At 42.5% G+C, this 17,361-nt stretch overlaps 1 protein-coding gene across 3 annotated transcripts; it reads left to right on the top strand.

Moving 5' to 3' along the window:
• Positions 1–3,375: 3,375 nt before the first annotated feature.
• On the top strand, positions 3,376–15,840 carry LOC108931764 (voltage-dependent calcium channel gamma-7 subunit-like). Of its 3 annotated transcripts, none has more exons than XM_018747768.2 (6): positions 3,376–3,718; positions 6,477–6,672; positions 7,239–7,325; positions 7,913–8,053; positions 11,451–11,596; positions 13,204–15,840. In XM_018747768.2, the coding sequence occupies exons 2-6, from the start codon at positions 6,477–6,479 to the stop codon at positions 13,675–13,677; spliced, it is 1,044 nt and encodes a 347-aa protein (XP_018603284.1). In that variant the 5' UTR covers positions 3,376–3,718; the 3' UTR covers positions 13,678–15,840. The 3 variants fall into 3 exon arrangements, with proteins under 3 accessions (XP_018603284.1, XP_018603287.1, XP_018603286.1); XM_018747771.2 differs by having other exon boundaries at positions 6,550–6,672; XM_018747770.2 differs by lacking the exon at positions 3,376–3,718 and adding an exon at positions 3,746–3,833.
• Positions 15,841–17,361: the final 1,521 nt, after the last annotated feature.

Raw genomic sequence — 17,361 nt, forward strand, 5'->3', positions numbered from 1 at the left:
GTAACTGGATAAATTGTTATTGAAAAGGAATGCATAAATGCAGGGTAAGCACCTCTCCATATTCTTGTAACTTTTTTCCAAGGATTTTAAAGGCTGTTCCATGTAAACTCCTGTTTATGTGTAATTTGAGTATAGGATGCAATAAAAATTATTGCTAATGTAAAGGCTTGCCAGATCAGGTACAAGCGTCAGTGGAAGCATAAATCTGTGTGAAAGGATTGTGGTCTTAAACTACAATTGTATATATTACACCGAATTGTCATGAAACCCAATTCTGTTAGTTTATTGCTACTGTTCTTGGGAGGGGGGAGATCATGCTGCTAGGAAGCCAAATAGGCAGGCCCAGATTCTCCTTTCTGCAGCAGCAGTGCCTAGCTCCTCCTGGGGAATCCACGGCATTCCCAAGACAGCCAAGAAATATAATCTCTCCAACATGTCTGGGTTCAGCCTCAGGATCTCCTCCCAATGGGACCTCTCTGGTACAATTCCAATACGGGCCAAAGTATTGGTATTTTTATGACATGCCTAAACAACTTCAACTGACTCTTCATTAAGCTGATCTCCTTGTTCCAGTCATTACCCAAAGCTCTTGACCTTAGCTAAGGAGAAGAACTGCAGCCGCTACCCTGCTCTGCCTGTCAATGTCCTGTTTCCCTTTCTTTCACTAGTGAAGAAGACCAAGAGGTATTTGAATTGCTCCAATAGGAGCATTGCACCGCTCACCTGGAAAGAGCAACTATTATTTTCTATTAGAGGACCATGAACTCAAACTTGGTGCTGAGGGGTCCCATTCCGCATCAGACAACAGTGCCAAGAAGAACTGGCCCTCTGGGAAACTAGGTCAGCTGGTCCATAATGTGGAACTGGAAATTTACTGAAGCTGGGTGGCCATGACATTGCTGCCCAGGCTTTCAGTAATGGTCTAATCATGACTATGGAGTCTCAATATTTACCCTGTCAAACCGCTCATACCCAAGTCTTTGCTTCAGCAACTGACTTCTCTGTGGCCCTATAGGCCTGCCAGAAACTCAGTAAAATTTGGAGATGCCCCTCAAAAGCATTGCCTGGAATGCCTCCTTCTTTACCCTAATACCTTCCCTTAACGTGAGTGTCCACCAGTGGACCCAAGTATTGCCAATATGAGAGGCATGAACTGCCCTTATACCACAACTTTTAACCACTACATTTTCAGCTGAGGTTTTGAACACGGTCGATACTAACTCAATGTCAACAGCCTCAAGTGGAACAAGATAATTGCTTTTGTAGAGGTAGGAGTCGGACTTGAATCCACACTGAACCATCTGCTAATCGATTCTAGAATACTTAAACAGAATGCTTGGTTTCCCAGGACTGCCATGTCGATACCCTATACATTGAATCCAACTCCATACAAATGATCAGCACTGCCTTTTTCTTGACTCGAATGCTGAGCACATACAACCTCAAGTCAGATGAAACCACCACAGATTCAATCAATTACTTCTGGCCCAAGGTGTTCTGATGGCAGGTACAGTCATGAGCCTTCTTTCATGCCTGGTGCTTGTTATAGGCAGTCTATGACTGGCACAGAATTCCAGTTAAGAACTCAGTTCCTGAGTTCAGGTGCTACATGCCGATCCACCCAGTCAAGCCCTTCCAGGTAACTCCAGTGTTCCCAACATAAGTGATGAAGTCCCCCAAAACATGACAACAGAGATGCTTTAAATACACCGCCCATTCTCTAATAAGGCAGAATAATCAGGAGTTGTTTTGTGTATACATATAACAACAAAATTTCTCCTCAACAATTTGCTGTTTCTTTGAGGCAACCCTCACATCCACCAAGAAGACCTCCAACTGCATAGCCCTGAGCTGTTTTTAGGGAATAAAGCAAAGGACAGACAAAAACCACTGCTAGATGTTTGTTTAACTTTGACAGAATGTATGCAATTTGAAAGAAATACATACCATTTTGAAATCTCCATCTCTGCTCTTGGTCTGTTCATGTATTACTCCTTCTAATCTTTACCGACTTGATCTCGTATTATTATTTGGTCTGCAGGATTACCCTTGACACAGGCATCACAGTGGCCACAGGTAGCACTGGAACCTCATAGCCCCTTGTCAGTAGGTTCAAGAAGAGGTTCAAATCCAGCTTTGTCTGGGCGACGGCATTTGCCTGTTTTCCGCATTTGCGTGGGTTTCCTCAGCATGATCCCGCTGTCCGAAAACATATTTCAGGTTAACTGGGTAATGTAAGCTGCACTTGTTTACCAGATCACTGAGTTAGCATTGTAACCTGCCTTGGACAAAGGCATAAGCTAAATAAGAAATTAAATTAATAATAGCATATTCCTGATGCAATTCCTGCCTGTCTCATTCTCTCGACCCGCATACATTTGCATTTATTCATTCAGCTGACACTTTTCTCCAAAGGGACTTTCAATGTTAAGGTTACATTTATTACAAGCTGACAATTATTTACCCAGCTGGGTAATTTTACTGGAGCAATTTCGGATAAGTGTCTTGCTCAAGGGTACTACAGCCGGAGGTGGGGATTGAATCCGCAACCCCTGGATCCAAAGCAGTAGATATAACCACAATGCTACCAGCTGCCCCCCCCCCCCCCCCCCCAGACTCCGTTTATTCCTATTTTTCTACAGCTTTTGAGTATCCCAAGCAACCACGCAGCTACATGCTGCCATGCAGTGCAGTTTTCTCCACATTTATCATCAGACAGTGATGTATAATCAGTGATATCCCCACTCAATAGCTCAGCTGTACTATTCAGTGTCTCTGATGCATCCTGGTCTGAATTTTGATCAGATTGACCAGAAGGAAGTGAAAAGAGGACCACTGAATGAAGATCCATTTCAATGCAGTCAGTTTTATTCTAGGGCTTTAGCCTTTTGCAGTATGTCGAGCTGCAATCACATCCATGTGAAAGCGATAAAACAGTATATAGTACTGTCATAAGGCACCTTAGTCATGATAAGGGCCCTTAAACTGTGCTCAAATTGAATGATTTGCTAAGATCTCCTTACAGCGCTGCTGTATCATTTAAAAGCAAAGGTTATACCGTTTGCTTTCATATTCCGCGTGTTATTTTGAGAGCTTTTTTAAAATTTGCCTCTGTTTTCCTCAAGTGTTTTGGCATTTCGTTTGAAATGTAACATTTCTGTATTAGCGGTCGCGACATAATTAATTATGTTTTAGTGGGACCTCCCCACACATTTCGTGATTTTGGTGATTTTGTGTGATTTTGGTCATTATTTTGTGCTGTAAAATGGGATTCCTGCACATCCCGGTATTTCTCTTCTATGACTATGTAGGTACTGCAAAATCGCATAGTTGAGTGTCGCTCCGCTCCGCAGCCTCGCGCGCCGCAGCTCCGCGTAATAAACTCTTCCTTCGCGCGCTGTCTCGTGCCACGGGTGGCTTTTCCCGGATCCCCCCTCCGATATTTCCTGGTCTCGCCGTTCCGTCCGCGCTGGGCTCCAGCTGTGCCGTTCTCCGCAGCGCTGGAGGAGGACTGAAAGGGGCAACGGGGGGACATACCTTCGGGAGAGGGGAATCGATTGACAGAGGGAGAGGAGAGAGAGAGAGCGAGAGAGAGAGAGAGAGAGAGAGGGTGTGGGGTGTGGGGGGCGGAGGAAGAGAGAGGAGAAACTGCGAAATTGGCCGCGAAGCGCCAGCGTCCGCTGGACCACCGCATCGCTCCGTCCATCCGTCCCGGAGGGTGAGCATCTCCCGACCGAGCGCAGTCACCGCCACACACCGACAGCGCGCTCAGCCTCACTGTATAATTTATCATCAGTGCTTATTGATACGGCATCGAATCGATCACGTCGCAGGTTTGTCCCTTGTCCGTCCGCATCGCGCGAGCCTTTCCCGATGTCCCTAAAAACCCGGAGGGGTCTGAAGATGCCTGCATGTGTGGTGCACACAGACGAACGTGTCAAGTTTTCTCTTAGATCTGTGTTAGTGTGCGGAGAGATCCTGGAGCGCTAACGTGGTGGATCCCGTCTCCGAGACGCGTGTGCGCGCATTCATTGCCTGCCTCTTACTCCATGTGTATAGATGTATATTTTTTGCGCCGTTCACTCACTGAGCGACGCGTGTCGCCGTTGCACATTACAGCTGTGTGACACTGCATGCGTGGCTCGATGCATGTGTCTGTGAGCACACGGACACGCGCGCGCGCGCACACACGACACGCACACGCACACACACAGACGCGCTATAGCCAAACGAATGTGCTGCTCCTCATACACTCAGCGGTTTTTCGGGGCTGCTGCATGTATTTTATATTCGCTGCGTCTTCTGCTGCGCACATGTGTTAGAGCCGTGTCCTCGACTCGATTGTTTCTCCCTGCACATTTTCTAATTCGACATGATTTCCCCGTTCTGCACGTATTATTAGGTGAAATTAACATTTTTGTGCGGTGGCGAAGGGAATCATTTGAACGTGGCTGGTGATGATGATGCTGATGATGATAATGATGATGGTGGTGATGATGAGTGTGTGTGTGTGTATGTGTGTGTGCGTGCGTACACGAGTTCTGTAGGTGCGACTGACCATCACCAAGAGATGTGTACTGATACGCAGTACGTCTGCATGTCATTTCCATGATTTTACGATATTACTTTTTTCAGCACCTCCCACCCCAAATTTATGGTGCAGCTTCTCTCCATGTCTGGTCTATTATAATATTTATATTTCAATACATAGTAAGGCCTCAACATTCTTCTTCTTCTTCTTCTTCTTATTATTATTATTATTATTATTATTATTGTTGTTGTTATTATTATAAAGGAGCTCATTGAGGTTATGGATTCCTGGGCCCTGTGGGGTCATGTTTAGTGAATGTCAGTACCCATTAGTCATATTGTCTGTAACACAACATGTAAACTGTACATCTGCACATAAGTGTCTGAGGTTTACCACAGTTTTGCAGGTTGCTTTAATCCTTATCAGCATCCTCTCGGATTCATGGCCTCTCACCTTTACCATGGTGAGGGGCTCCAAATACTCAGCTCTCAGTCTGTTGTGTATCTTTAATTTCCTTAGTTTCTGTACATTTTCTGAACTGCTGTTTCTGCCATTTTGTCCCACTTCCATCACAAAATTCAGAGGCAAAAGCACCAGTCACAACTCTGTTCCCTCTGTATTGAAATGTACTACATTTCCCATGAGCCTCCTTATTGATTACTACCTAAAGGCAATGCTCTATGCATCATTATTTTACATAGATTCAATTCAAATTTGCAGGTGACTTTTTTTACTATACATTGCGTGGAAGCTTTGTTTTTGGATCTCTATTTGTCCAATATTGGAAGGATTTGTTTTCTCAGCAGTCCCGTGTTCCTTTCATAAGGTAAATAAAATAACGTTCAGCTGTGCAAGGACTCTTCTTCTGAATATTTCAGATAAGAGGACTAAGAGAATGGAATTTCTGACTATGTTTTTATCTTTACAGAACTTCCATTTTTCCGGCTTTATGTGTTAGAAATAATAATTTCTAATTAAATTCAGATGACTGACCTCCAAGCACCGGAGCTGAAGTTTGCCGAAGTCTGACTCACTTTACATTTACATTTATTCATTTAGCAGATGCTTTTCTCCAAAGCGACGAACATCTCATAGAAAATACACATTAGGAGAAAGAGACACTTAGATGCAGATGCGTGATTGTGAAGTGCAGTTAGTTTTTCTTTCTACCATATAAACCAATGTTCATCATACAAGTAGCTGCGTAAAACATCATCCAAATATCGATGATTCCTAATCACCTTCCTGATAATAATTAAAATATATATACAGTATAAACATTTACATTGTATTAGTTTAGAGCTGGGGGGCATGGTGGTGCAGTGGGCTTGGCCTGTGCCTGCTCTCTGGTGGGTCTGGAGTTCGAGTCCTGCTTGGGGTGCCTTGTGATGGACTGGCGTCCCATCCTGGGTATGTCCCATCCCCCTCCAGCCTTGCGGCCTGTGTTGCTGGGTTAGGCTCCAGTTCACCATGACCCGCGCTTAGGACAAGTGTGTGTGTAGTTTAGATCCACCCAGCATATGTACTTTACAAAAATTCACTTACTCCTTATCTCCAAATATCTGCGTGTCCCATAAACATTGTAATAGAAAAAGTAGAAACTGCTGAGATTTGACATAAAGAACTGCAGATGTAGGTTGTCCATCTTAAAAAGATCATGCAGAAATCTTTTAGGATTAGGGTTTTAGCAGTGATTACAGTTTCTGGTGAACATAGTAAAATTTCTCCTGTGTTTATTTTTGTGACTGCTAGGGTTAGTTTTTTCTTACCTGAAAAGTTTCTGAGGATTGGGAAGGTTTCCTTCATTCATTCGTTCTTTCATTGATTATACAGTGTTCTTATTGTTACGCTGTAGGGGTGGGATGGGGTAGGGGGCTGCCGTTTGCTCTCATCAAGGGCCTTTTGTGGGACTGTTCTACCCTTCCCTCAAACCCCAAACCCCCAGATGAGTTCCTGCAGCAGCCGGGCCCTGACACTTCTGTCCTCGGTGTTTGGGGCATGCGGTCTCCTGCTGGTAGGGGTTGCCGTGTCCACCGACTACTGGCTATTGATGGAGGAGGGCATTGTGCTTCAGCAGAACCAGAGCATCGAGGTCAAGATGGCTCTGCACTCTGGCCTTTGGAGAGTCTGCTTCGTGGCAGGTATATTTGATGGAAAAAACATGCCCGGGTGAACCATAGTGCAGGGTAGAGATGGATTATAGGGTAAGGCATAGGGTAAAGTGTAGTGCAGGGCGTAGGGGAAGGTGTAAGTGTAAGGTGGAGGGAAGGGCAGAGGACAGGGTCTATAGTGGGACATTGGCACAGTGGATAGGGACAGGCACAGGACAGGGTGTAGGGCGGAGCGCAGTAAAAGGCACAGGACAAAGTGTATGGTGGGGCATAGGGCAATTCATAGGGAAGGGCGTAAGTGTAAAACTGGGAACGGGGAAAGTACTTTGCCGATTTATCCAGGTTTAGTGGTGTACAGTCAAGTCCTAAGGTTTTCCATCTTTTCTCAAGTCCTAAGGTTTTCCATCTTTTCTATCATCTCTAAAAGCTCAGAATTAAACATTGTACACCAGGGCATAAATTCAAATGGGGGGCTCGTTACCTCAAGCCTACCTAAATTGCCCTGGTACAGGGTATCAAGGACTAGGATATCCTGATGGGGTTGCAGTAAAAGTTCAATTTATGTCCATCTATAACTTTCCATTCTTTTCTTGCAGGAGCAGAGAAAGGGAGGTGTGTGGCGTCGGAATATTTTACGGAGCCAGAAATAGAAATTACGACCGAAAATACTGCAAATATATTGAGTATGTTCATATTTCTGTACAGTCAATGTGAGAACTGCTGCAGTTTTATTTGTTAGTGCTGTTATCATTAGGCATTGTTTATCGCTCTCATGTTTCCGCACAATGAACAAGAATATGGAGACATTTATTAACATGCTTTTAAAGTTATTTTTCAGCTGTTGGGTGTTATCTGTCAGCTGTGGGAATGATTAATTAGCTGATATTGATCAGCTGTGGAAATTCTGATTGGGTAGCAGCCTTTCATAATATGCACATTGAAGAGATGTCCTTTGGAACTCTGAAATTAAACCAAATGAAAAATATATGCTGCTAAATATTGAGGTTGACTGCAGCCAAATTAAATAGCTAATAATCAGTAAGTAGGTAATGCAAAGTGGAGAGTTGGGGGGGGGCGTGTATTCATAAATGAAAACTGCATTTGGAGTTATTTCTCTATTATACACTGTTGTATTTGATCTTCAAAAGACACGTCTGGCTGGTGCTCATGCTCCCAGGCAGCAGTGACACAGAACTTAGGAAACTGATGGACCTTTTTATCCTTCCCACATTACTGTTACATCACTCCTCTTTTTCATGACCCAAATCAGAGATGGTGAGGACGGCAACGCCCTTCCCCATGGTGTCCCTTCTCTTTGTCTTCACTGCCTTCGTCATCAGCAACATTGGACACATTCGCCCACAGAGGACCATCTTGGCCTTTGTTTCGGGCATCTTCTTCATCCTGTCAGGTAACGTGTGGTCAAGATCATCCACCCGGCGGTCACAGCCACTGCAGTCACCAGAAAAGCGCACAGAAGTGACTTTCCCATTTTTGCACATCAGTACCAGCGGTTGCTGTTGTCCCCTTGTCGTGTCAGTGGTCTGTGTGGGGGTGTTGTATCCCACATGTTCATGATTGTGCTGAAGCCATAATACAGGCAGCCCTCAGCTTACAACAGGGTTCCACTCCACTGACACTGCTGTAAATTGACTTTGTCATGGTGAAAATCTCATTATAAGAGCCATATTGATACATAGGACATATAAACATTTTAAATACACACACACATAAATACATAAATGCTACATTGTTCTCTGGCTTTTGTATTTTTTTCACTAATTGTGCACATTATTCATGCTAAAATAAAAGGGTAATAATGATATACAGTAATTATAAAATAAAATGCAGTTCCGATAATCATTTATGAATTCTGTGGTTAATAGTATACAGTATTCATTAGTGAATAATAGATGCCCACTTTTACACTTAATAGCCATTTTAAGTAAAGTACAACATCGCTTTGGATAAAAGTGTCAGTTCACTACTGAATTAATATTAATGTTTATCTATTTAGTGTTGTTGTGTTCACAAAAAACTGTAACCAAAACACAATCACTGCTGGATACCCAAAAACTGACCGAGACCTAAACAGTAACAGATATAGTGCCTTGTTGCATCGCAGCCAGCCAGTGGTATCGTGCAGCAGATGGAGTGATCAGAGTAAGATGTTTCCACCAAATATCTGGACTTGAGTATTATATCATTGTAATGTAATAAGGTTAATGGGACAACCATCGAACAGCCGTAATATATGTCAATAAAAGGTGACTTATATGTCATAATTAAAGGACCCCCTGAATGTAGTACACAGGTCTGCTGCAGCCTATAATAATAATCTCTGGAGTCAGTCATTGAAGTTTATAAGTGATTTTTTTTTGTAAGTCCAGGATGTTGTAAGTCACATATGTTGTAAGTCAAGGACCACCTGTGTAGAGGACAGCAGGACACACTGCATCTCTGTAGATGGTCGCGCTGCTATCCTCACAAATGTCAGTGCTGACTACAGAAAGCATCCCTCTCTTTTTGCCCAGCTCTTAGTATTAATAGAGATATAATAAGATTGATGGGACAGCTGTCATAAGTCAGATTTGTCATGAGATGAGTAGCACCTGTAAAAGCTTTTACCGTTCGTGTTTCTTTGCACAGTCAGAGCGTGTGTTAGTTCAGCACCCATCCTAAGTACATATTGAACAGTGGAAATGAAATGGTTAAAACTAGAGCGTAGGCTGCTAAGTCTGCTTTTTAGACTGCTGGAGCAGTAAAACCGCACGCTGCAATGCTGCGATGGCCCTCGTAGCTGTCAGGGAATGCCACGGGGACTTGGCTTCATTTTGCCTCGGTTGCACTCTTTCACTGCGTGGATTCTGAGATAATTCTGACAGCTGTTAGTAATGCAGTCCTTTCAGCTGCACCAGGAAAGAGAGAATGGTCCTTTGCGGAGCTCTTAGTTGCTTGGCTTGGTTCATTTAATATTTTAGCATGGTAAAATTGGAGTCAGTAAATGTGATATATTGACTACTCCAGTATACTTGCTATATTTACCATCAATTTCATTTTGTATCAGTGTGAATGTACTATGCAGACCAAATTTGTGTGAGGAGGGATGTTCTGCAGTCATCCTCTGTCTTGCATATTGGTGATGTGAATTTACTATATTTGCCGTAACAGTTACTGCGGTGTCTCACTAAAAATAAGGCTTGACATGTTCATGTCAAGCTGTGTTATCAGGGTAGCAGGTAACGTAGCAGCTTGGGATATAGACTTGGAACCTGATGGTTGCTACTTCACACCCTGCAACTGCCGTAGAACCCTTGTGCACTTGCTCTGAAGTGCTCTAGTAATATACCCAGCTGTGCATTATTAGGTCTAATAACCTAAATTGCAATGGATAAAAGCGTCAGTTCACTATTGAATTAATAATAATGTTCCGCATCTCAAATTTACATTTATTCATTTCGCTGATGCTGTTTTCTAAAGCAGTTTATAGTGTTAAGCCATCTGCAATTACCAGTTTATACAGCTGAGTAACTTCACTGGAGTAATTTTAGGGTAAGTACCTTGATCATCTGTTGGTATATATGAATCGTATTTTCATCTGTCTCTCCGAACGTGAGTGTGGATGTACTGTATTAACCGTCTGCCTCTGTAGTATCAATCTGGATGTAGGGATGTATTTTCTGATGGCCTCATTGTTAGTCACAAGTCACCATAAACTGTATTATATAAATCACAAGGATATATAAACAATTCAAAAGGATGAATTAAGCGATTAAAAAGCATGAATACTTCTGTATAATAAATAATGCATGATGTGTAATAGGGCTTTGTTATATTTTTCATCAATTTCACGTTATCCATGTTAAAATAACATTAATATAGAATCATATAATAATAGTAATATATAATAATATAAAGTAATATAAAGTGTTCATGCTGCACTGTAATTTAAACTTTAATTTCTAAACCTGTCTTTTTTAGCTTTTCCTTTTCAGCACCAATAAAATACTTACTTGCTAGCCAATTTTTTAAATAAGTAACTCGAAGGTAATCACAGACGAAACGTTCCGTAATTAAGACAACATAAATAAAATACAGGTGGTTTCCCCGACTTACCATGGTTGGACTTACGATTTTTTTCGACTTTACGATGGTGAGCTGGCGATAGACATTCGGTAGAAACCGTATTTCGAATTTTGAATTTAGATCTTTTTTTTTTCCAGACAAGCCATATGCGGTGCGCTACTCTCTCGCAGTGCTGGGCAGCGGCAGCGATCCGCATCTCCCAGTCCGTCACACATTAGTGTGTATTAAATGTATTAAATCCATTTTCGACTTACGATGAGTTTCACAAAATTTAACCCCATCGTAAATTGGTGACCACCTGTATAGTTGGTGATAGAGATACTGAGAGTCAATGAAAAATATGGTGCCTTGCGGCGGTGCGGCCAGTCCGTGTATGGTACAGCAGACGGAGCGATCGTCCTTAGATGTTGCAACCAAATATCAGGACTTGAGAATAATACAACGAGGTTTACGGGATGGCCGTTGTAAGTCACCAACGTCGTCGGTCAAGGACCACCTCTAATGTATTAACCACCTGTCCCTTGGAGTGTTCTTATGGATGTGTCCTTACAGATAACCCCGTTTCTCTAGGTTTCAGTGCAGATGTACTGTTTTCATCATTTGTCACATGTACTTTATTCACCATCTGTCTCCATGAGTGTTACCGAAGATGAACCGTTCCCTGGAACGCCTACCTCGTCCACCAAGAGTGGAGGCATTTGTGCTCTCTGCTCTCCTCCCAGGGCTCAGCCTCGTGGTGGGCCTCGTGCTCTACATCTCCAGCATCAACGATGAGGTGATGAACAGGCCGCGCGAGCCAGAGCAGTTCTTCCACTACCATTACGGCTGGTCCTTCGCCTTTGCTGCCAGCTCCTTCCTGCTTAAAGAGGTCAGAGCCAGGCCGGAGCAAAGTCTTGGGCTGTTAGTGTCAACGCCTCGCTGCTTAGTCACGCTGTCAGCAGCTGTCAGCCGTATGAGGAACATGTCATTAAGGGGCTGTTGTATGACCGCATTCAAAGATCACACTCATAACAAAAGGCTGAAACACACCCTTGCTGTGGCAGGGAGGCAGAAAAGAGGTGGAGTCAAACATATTTCGCAGCCAGACGCTGCGTTCTGATTGGGTAATTGTAGAAAGACTGGTTTATCCGTTTAAATAGCAAATAAAAAAATTGAGCAGGATAAAGGGGCAGTGGGAGGCATGGTGATTACAGCCTCCCAGTCAGAAGGTCCCAGGTTTGAATCCCTGCTTATACTATAGTATCCATGAGCACAGCACCTAGCCTGAATTGCTGCAGCAAAATGCCCTCCTGTATTAATAGGTAAAAAAATGGTACACAGGAGTAAATATTGCTAAAATAAGGAGTAAATGCATCATTCTAAGACAAGTCTAATTCTGACTTAGGTTGTAAAATTGACATTGTAAGTTTCCTTGCATAAAGGATGCTAAACAAGGGTTAATAACAACAATAATAATAATAATAATAATAATAATAAATGGAGATCATCCTAATTGAATTAGCAAAAACAAGCTGCTGACAAACTGGCTGTGGTTCATGAAACACAAGACAATAACAGTATGCAAGACAGTGAAGGAAAGACAGTAAAGTAGAGAAGAGGACATATTTGCATTAAATGCTCACAAATTGCATCAATGAACTTCATAAAGTTTACATTAATTCACTCTTGAAAATGACCTTTTTTCTGAAGTGTCTGCAAAAGTAATGCTGCTGTGTGGCGATTACGACCCCTTTCAGTCATTCCCTCCAGCCGCAGATCTGTCTGCAGGTCTGACACTTTGCACCGCTTGCAAAAAGCGCAGGAGAAACAAAAAAACTGAAGATTTATTTATTTCCATGCATTTTTGTAATTCCTTTTTAGCCTAAAATTTAAGTGTGCACATGCTTCTATTATTGAGAAAAGCAATATAAAAACATTACGGTAAATTGCTTGCAATGTATCTGCACCCTCCACACCATAAAAACCATATAAGCAAAACCATATACAAAAAAGTAAACAGCGGTCCATTTTATCATCAATTTAAATTATACGCATTCAGTGTTATGGGGTTAACAAAGATCATAGTCCTTAATTGTAGGTTAATACTTCAGTTGGGAAAATATATTCTGTGGAAAAACACAACACATCAACCTTTTATAGATATATAAATACATACATATATATATATATAAAATCATTTGTACATATGGCCATTTAATGCTACTTCAGTGACGTCCACAGTGCTGCTTATTTGTAGTCTCTCTACGACGCCATCCTACATTCGTGCTTATACAGCAAAATGAAAATTTTGCTGCATTGAATCAGTAGTGCTATTTATGAAGTGACTGTTTTTACAATTAAAAGCTTTTATAGACTAATTATTATTACTGAATGTGGGCAGAGATAGCATTTCGTGTTATGAACGGAATAGGCCCGGGTGAATCTGTTACGCTGATTTGTGCCGCCTAACTATGCCTCAACACTTTGTCGCGGCAGGGGGCGGGGGTGATGTCCGTGTACCTTTTCATGAAGCGCTACACCGAAGAGGAGATGTACCGACCGCACCCGGCCCTCTACCGCCCCCGGCTGTCCGAGTGCAGCGACTACAGCGGGCAGTTTCTGCACCCCGAGTCCTGGCCCCCTCCGCAGAGGGGACGCAGCGCATCTGAGGTCTCCAGCGACATCTCCATCCAGCTAAACCAGACTCTTCCACCTCCACCCCCACCCAAAAACAACCCCCAACACAGCCCCCCGACAGGGGTAATAGGTGCTTCCTCAGGCTCCTCATCCGGGGCGAGCTACCAGATGATAGCTCCGTCTTCCTACCACTCCCGCACCCTTCGTCCCGCTCATACCCTCTCCCGCGGCCCCTCCAGTGCCCCTCAATCTCTGCCACTGGCCACACCCCCCTCTTGCGTGCCCCCGCCCCGCTACCACACCCACCTGCAGATGAGCGCCTCGCCCTGCTAGAGTGATACAAAATGAGTTAGTGTCGTTGTGCCAACACACAATAGAGACATGTACATTTACATGAATATGCATTACTTAGAAAAACCCGAAAGACTGACATGAAGTACATGAAACCAATGCAGCTCATAACGTCAGGGGAGCTCAGAGGGATTGGCTGGGGCCGGGTGGGGGGGGGTCACGAGGAAGGAACGGCCATCGCTGTGCTTCTTTGGCAATTACATGGAGGTGTGAGAGAGGAGAAAGGCGTCGTGCAGTTTTACAGGAAGCAAAGATGCCAAAACATGGAGAATCACACAAAAGACAGAAAAAGTGTACAGTATTTACAAATAGAATAATGCGTACATGGTAGCAGTTACCTGGCCGAAAGTGTCATCATTCACTTTCCTCTTACAGCTGTTCAGAACATGCCTTCCTGTGTTTTACTTTTTATTTTAGAAGAACTGCTAGTTGTAGTACTGATGATACTGAGGCAAACAGTACGTTTAGTGTTTATTTCCCTGGTTGACTGTAATTCCTTGTACAATCTGATTTGCCACCCCTTGTTCATTTTTTTCCCCAGTGGAAATATGCTTACAACATATTTGCCAACTGAAAAATTGACCACCAAACACTGCAGTCATTGAAGACAGAAAAAAAAAACCAACAGTAAAAAAACATAATAATTTCAGTAAAAATGCAGTACTTTTTGTGTTAATTGCAGTGCAGAATAACTGCCCAAAATGCAATGCATGTTTGCATGTCTCTGCACTATACAGTGCTGCGTTATACTTACTACACTTGCAGGGTAACTCTGAAATGCCGACTCACACAGGTTAAGCTTTACCATGGTAAAAACACAAACTGCATACTATTGTACATATTTGCAGCCATGGTATGCAGTTCTTCCATACGCAGTTTACAGAAACCATACTGTCTGGGAAGTTATAATTTTACACTAAGTCCATTTTTTTTGTAATGAAAGATTTTTTCTTTTACGTAATACTTTGGAAATTTTAAAATACCTTTATTGACTTAGTGACTGAAAGGAATGTCCTTACATTTATTCAGTGCCCCATTTTTAAAGATTTTTAAAGGAACATAAATGTCACAATATTATGCAAGTTAATGAGAAAAATTAAGTTTCACGGAGGCAGCTTAACAATTGTGATATCTACACCAGTTATTTATTTTCCTCTAAAAAGCCCATTCCATTATCAATAACGGCTTGTCCAGGGCAGGGTTGCTGTGGTCTGGAGCCTATCCCAGAAGCATGAAGCGTAAGGCAGATTACACCCTGGCTTGGGAAAACAAAAAAGTTTTACTTCATATTTTAATTAGAACTAAATACGACTCTTAGTATAACTGCATTTAAACCATGTTCTCTTACCATCTTTTCCAGTCAATTCAATTAAATTAATTTTTATACAGTGCTCTTTTCACACAGCTACACTGCCATTGCCATTAACTGTTTTGTATTTGAAATATCTTCACAAACCTGACATAAACTCATTACCCCAACAAAAAGCTGTATATAACAAAGTGGAAACATAATTACAGGATATGTAGTCAAATTCCAGGACTGGTTCCTGCAGAAAAGGAAACGCAGTATTATATTTTTAAATGCCCCATAATTAAAAATATAAGAAAATCTGTAAAAATATTGTTTTGTTATTTAACAAACAATAACTTCAGAGAGCAGAAGGGAGAAAGAGGCCAGTGTTTATTAATCCATTTAATTAATGCTACGAAGAAAAGGGTTATCTAGTTTTCAGGATAATTTTTAAATAACCTGTTGTATTTCTAAGGGACTTAACATCTCAGACTTGTATAATTTAATTTTTTTTCCATTTAAAATGAAACAACTTTCTGTAGCCTGGCCTTATTCCATTTCACTTTGCGTTCTATTCACGTTTATGATTTTGAATGTTTCTTAGGCTTCTTATGCTTTACATTTGGTTTCTCCTTTCTATTCATATGTTTAGAGCATATTTTCACCCTGATTTCACATCTCCTTTCAATGCTCCCTTCATTCTCATTGTTACATTTCATATCCTGTCGCCTTTGTGTCTTACTGATCCCCTCTCCGTGCATCTCTTCAGACAATATGAAGGAACTGTGCCTGTATTCGTTTTTTTTTTATTTCCAACAATGAAATGATGACAATAAATGGAGACTGAAAATACAGCACTTGGGAATATGTACTTAACTATGTTCATAATATCGACACTTCTTGTTGTAGGCTCTGTTTGGGGGGGGGGTTGTTGACTATAGTGTCACTGTCTTCAATTATTCAGTAAAATTTGAAAATGTCGTGTCTCTATGACCTTACATTTCTGTGTCCCAAATGATGGAGACTGTCACACAGCGGCAATGATGAACATGTCCTCTCTAGGGTCACTGGCACATTGTACCTTGAACCTCACTGAAGGGTCTCTTTAACCAGCCATCGCAACATTAGGTGCTGAAGAACATTAAAAATCATAAGACATGCTGTTCAGGTTCAGCCGCAGCGTGTGAGTGACACAGAAAGAGTGTGTTTCACTGATGTATGGATGAGTGACCTAGTGTATCTAGCAGTGTAAGTGTTTGGGTGCTCTGGTTTCCTCCCACACTCCAAAGACATGCTGTTCAGATTCCCCCATAGTGTGTGAGTGACAGAGAGAGTGTGTGTGTGTTCCGCTGATGTATGGCTCAGTGACCCATTGTAAGTAGTGTATCTAGCACTGTAAGTCACCACAGTGAATAAGGTGTGTGGGCTGATAACACTACATAGAGTTCGTAAGAAGTTGCTTTGGAGAAAAGAATCTGCTAAGTGAATAAATGTAAATGTAATGTAGTATCACCCTGAGATGTGGTACCAGCTCGTGGCCACAAAATTCATCTGAATTCACCTTTACTGTCATTTTACCATTGTAAGGACATTCAGTTTCTGCAACTATCAGACTTATGCAACATTATATACTACTGCAAAATGCTGCATAACGGTAGAATGAAATACAGAATTAAGATTTAAACTGAAGCAGCAAAATAAAGTGGAGATTAACATCAGCGCAAGTCTGAAGGGTTTAGGAAAGAAATGTCATACAAAAGAGGACAATTAAAGCAAAGCGGTGCATCTACAGCAGAGATATGTTGCTGACGTCGAGAGCCACCACGGAGCACCGCGTTGCAGACGCTGCGCCGTGAATAAGGACAGTGAGTGACACATGAGCGCGTTTCCAGCAGCGCGTCGCCGCGGGCGGAGCGCGAGGCTCAGAGACTGGAACGGCGGTGCGCGCGCGCGCGTCAGAAGCGCTTCGTCCTTTTTAATGAAAGTCTGAGCGTGTACCTCCACGTGGTGCGTGTCGCGGGCTCATTTTCGACGATCGCGCCGGCTATGGTTTAGAGCTGGTAATTTGAAATAGTGCGCATCGTTTCAACCACCCGTATGGCAGTAACTCGCGGTGTGAAGGAAACATTCCGTTCACACGTCATATCCAGTGTATTTTGTCTGTCAACTTGGGTATATTGCAAATGAAAAATAACGTTTTGCGTGTGTGTGTGTGTGTGTGTGTGTGTGTTAGAGAGAGAGAGAGCGAGAGACGCACAGAGCCATAAACACTAATAGCGTGTTACTGCATGAGAGAGCTGTCACTGTGCATCACCCCCCTCCCTCCCCACTGCGGATCCTCTGCTTTCTTCTTGAATGGAGGCGGCGGGGGGGCT

This window comes from Scleropages formosus, chromosome 23, assembly GCF_900964775.1.
Source record: "Scleropages formosus chromosome 23, fSclFor1.1, whole genome shotgun sequence".
In the NCBI taxonomy this organism is placed as follows: Eukaryota; Metazoa; Chordata; class Actinopteri; order Osteoglossiformes; family Osteoglossidae; genus Scleropages; species Scleropages formosus.

Excerpts from the sequence above, each read along its gene's own strand:
- LOC108931764 (XM_018747768.2), top strand. The coding sequence starts at position 6,477 with ATGAGTTCCTGCAGCAGCCGGGCCCTGACACTTCTGTCCTCGGTGTTT. Across the intron at positions 6,673-7,238 it reads GAGAGTCTGCTTCGTGGCAG|GAGCAGAGAAAGGGAGGTGT; the intron begins GTATATTTGATG and ends CTTTTCTTGCAG. Across the intron at positions 11,597-13,203 it reads GCTCCTTCCTGCTTAAAGAG|GGGGCGGGGGTGATGTCCGT; the intron begins GTCAGAGCCAGG and ends TTGTCGCGGCAG.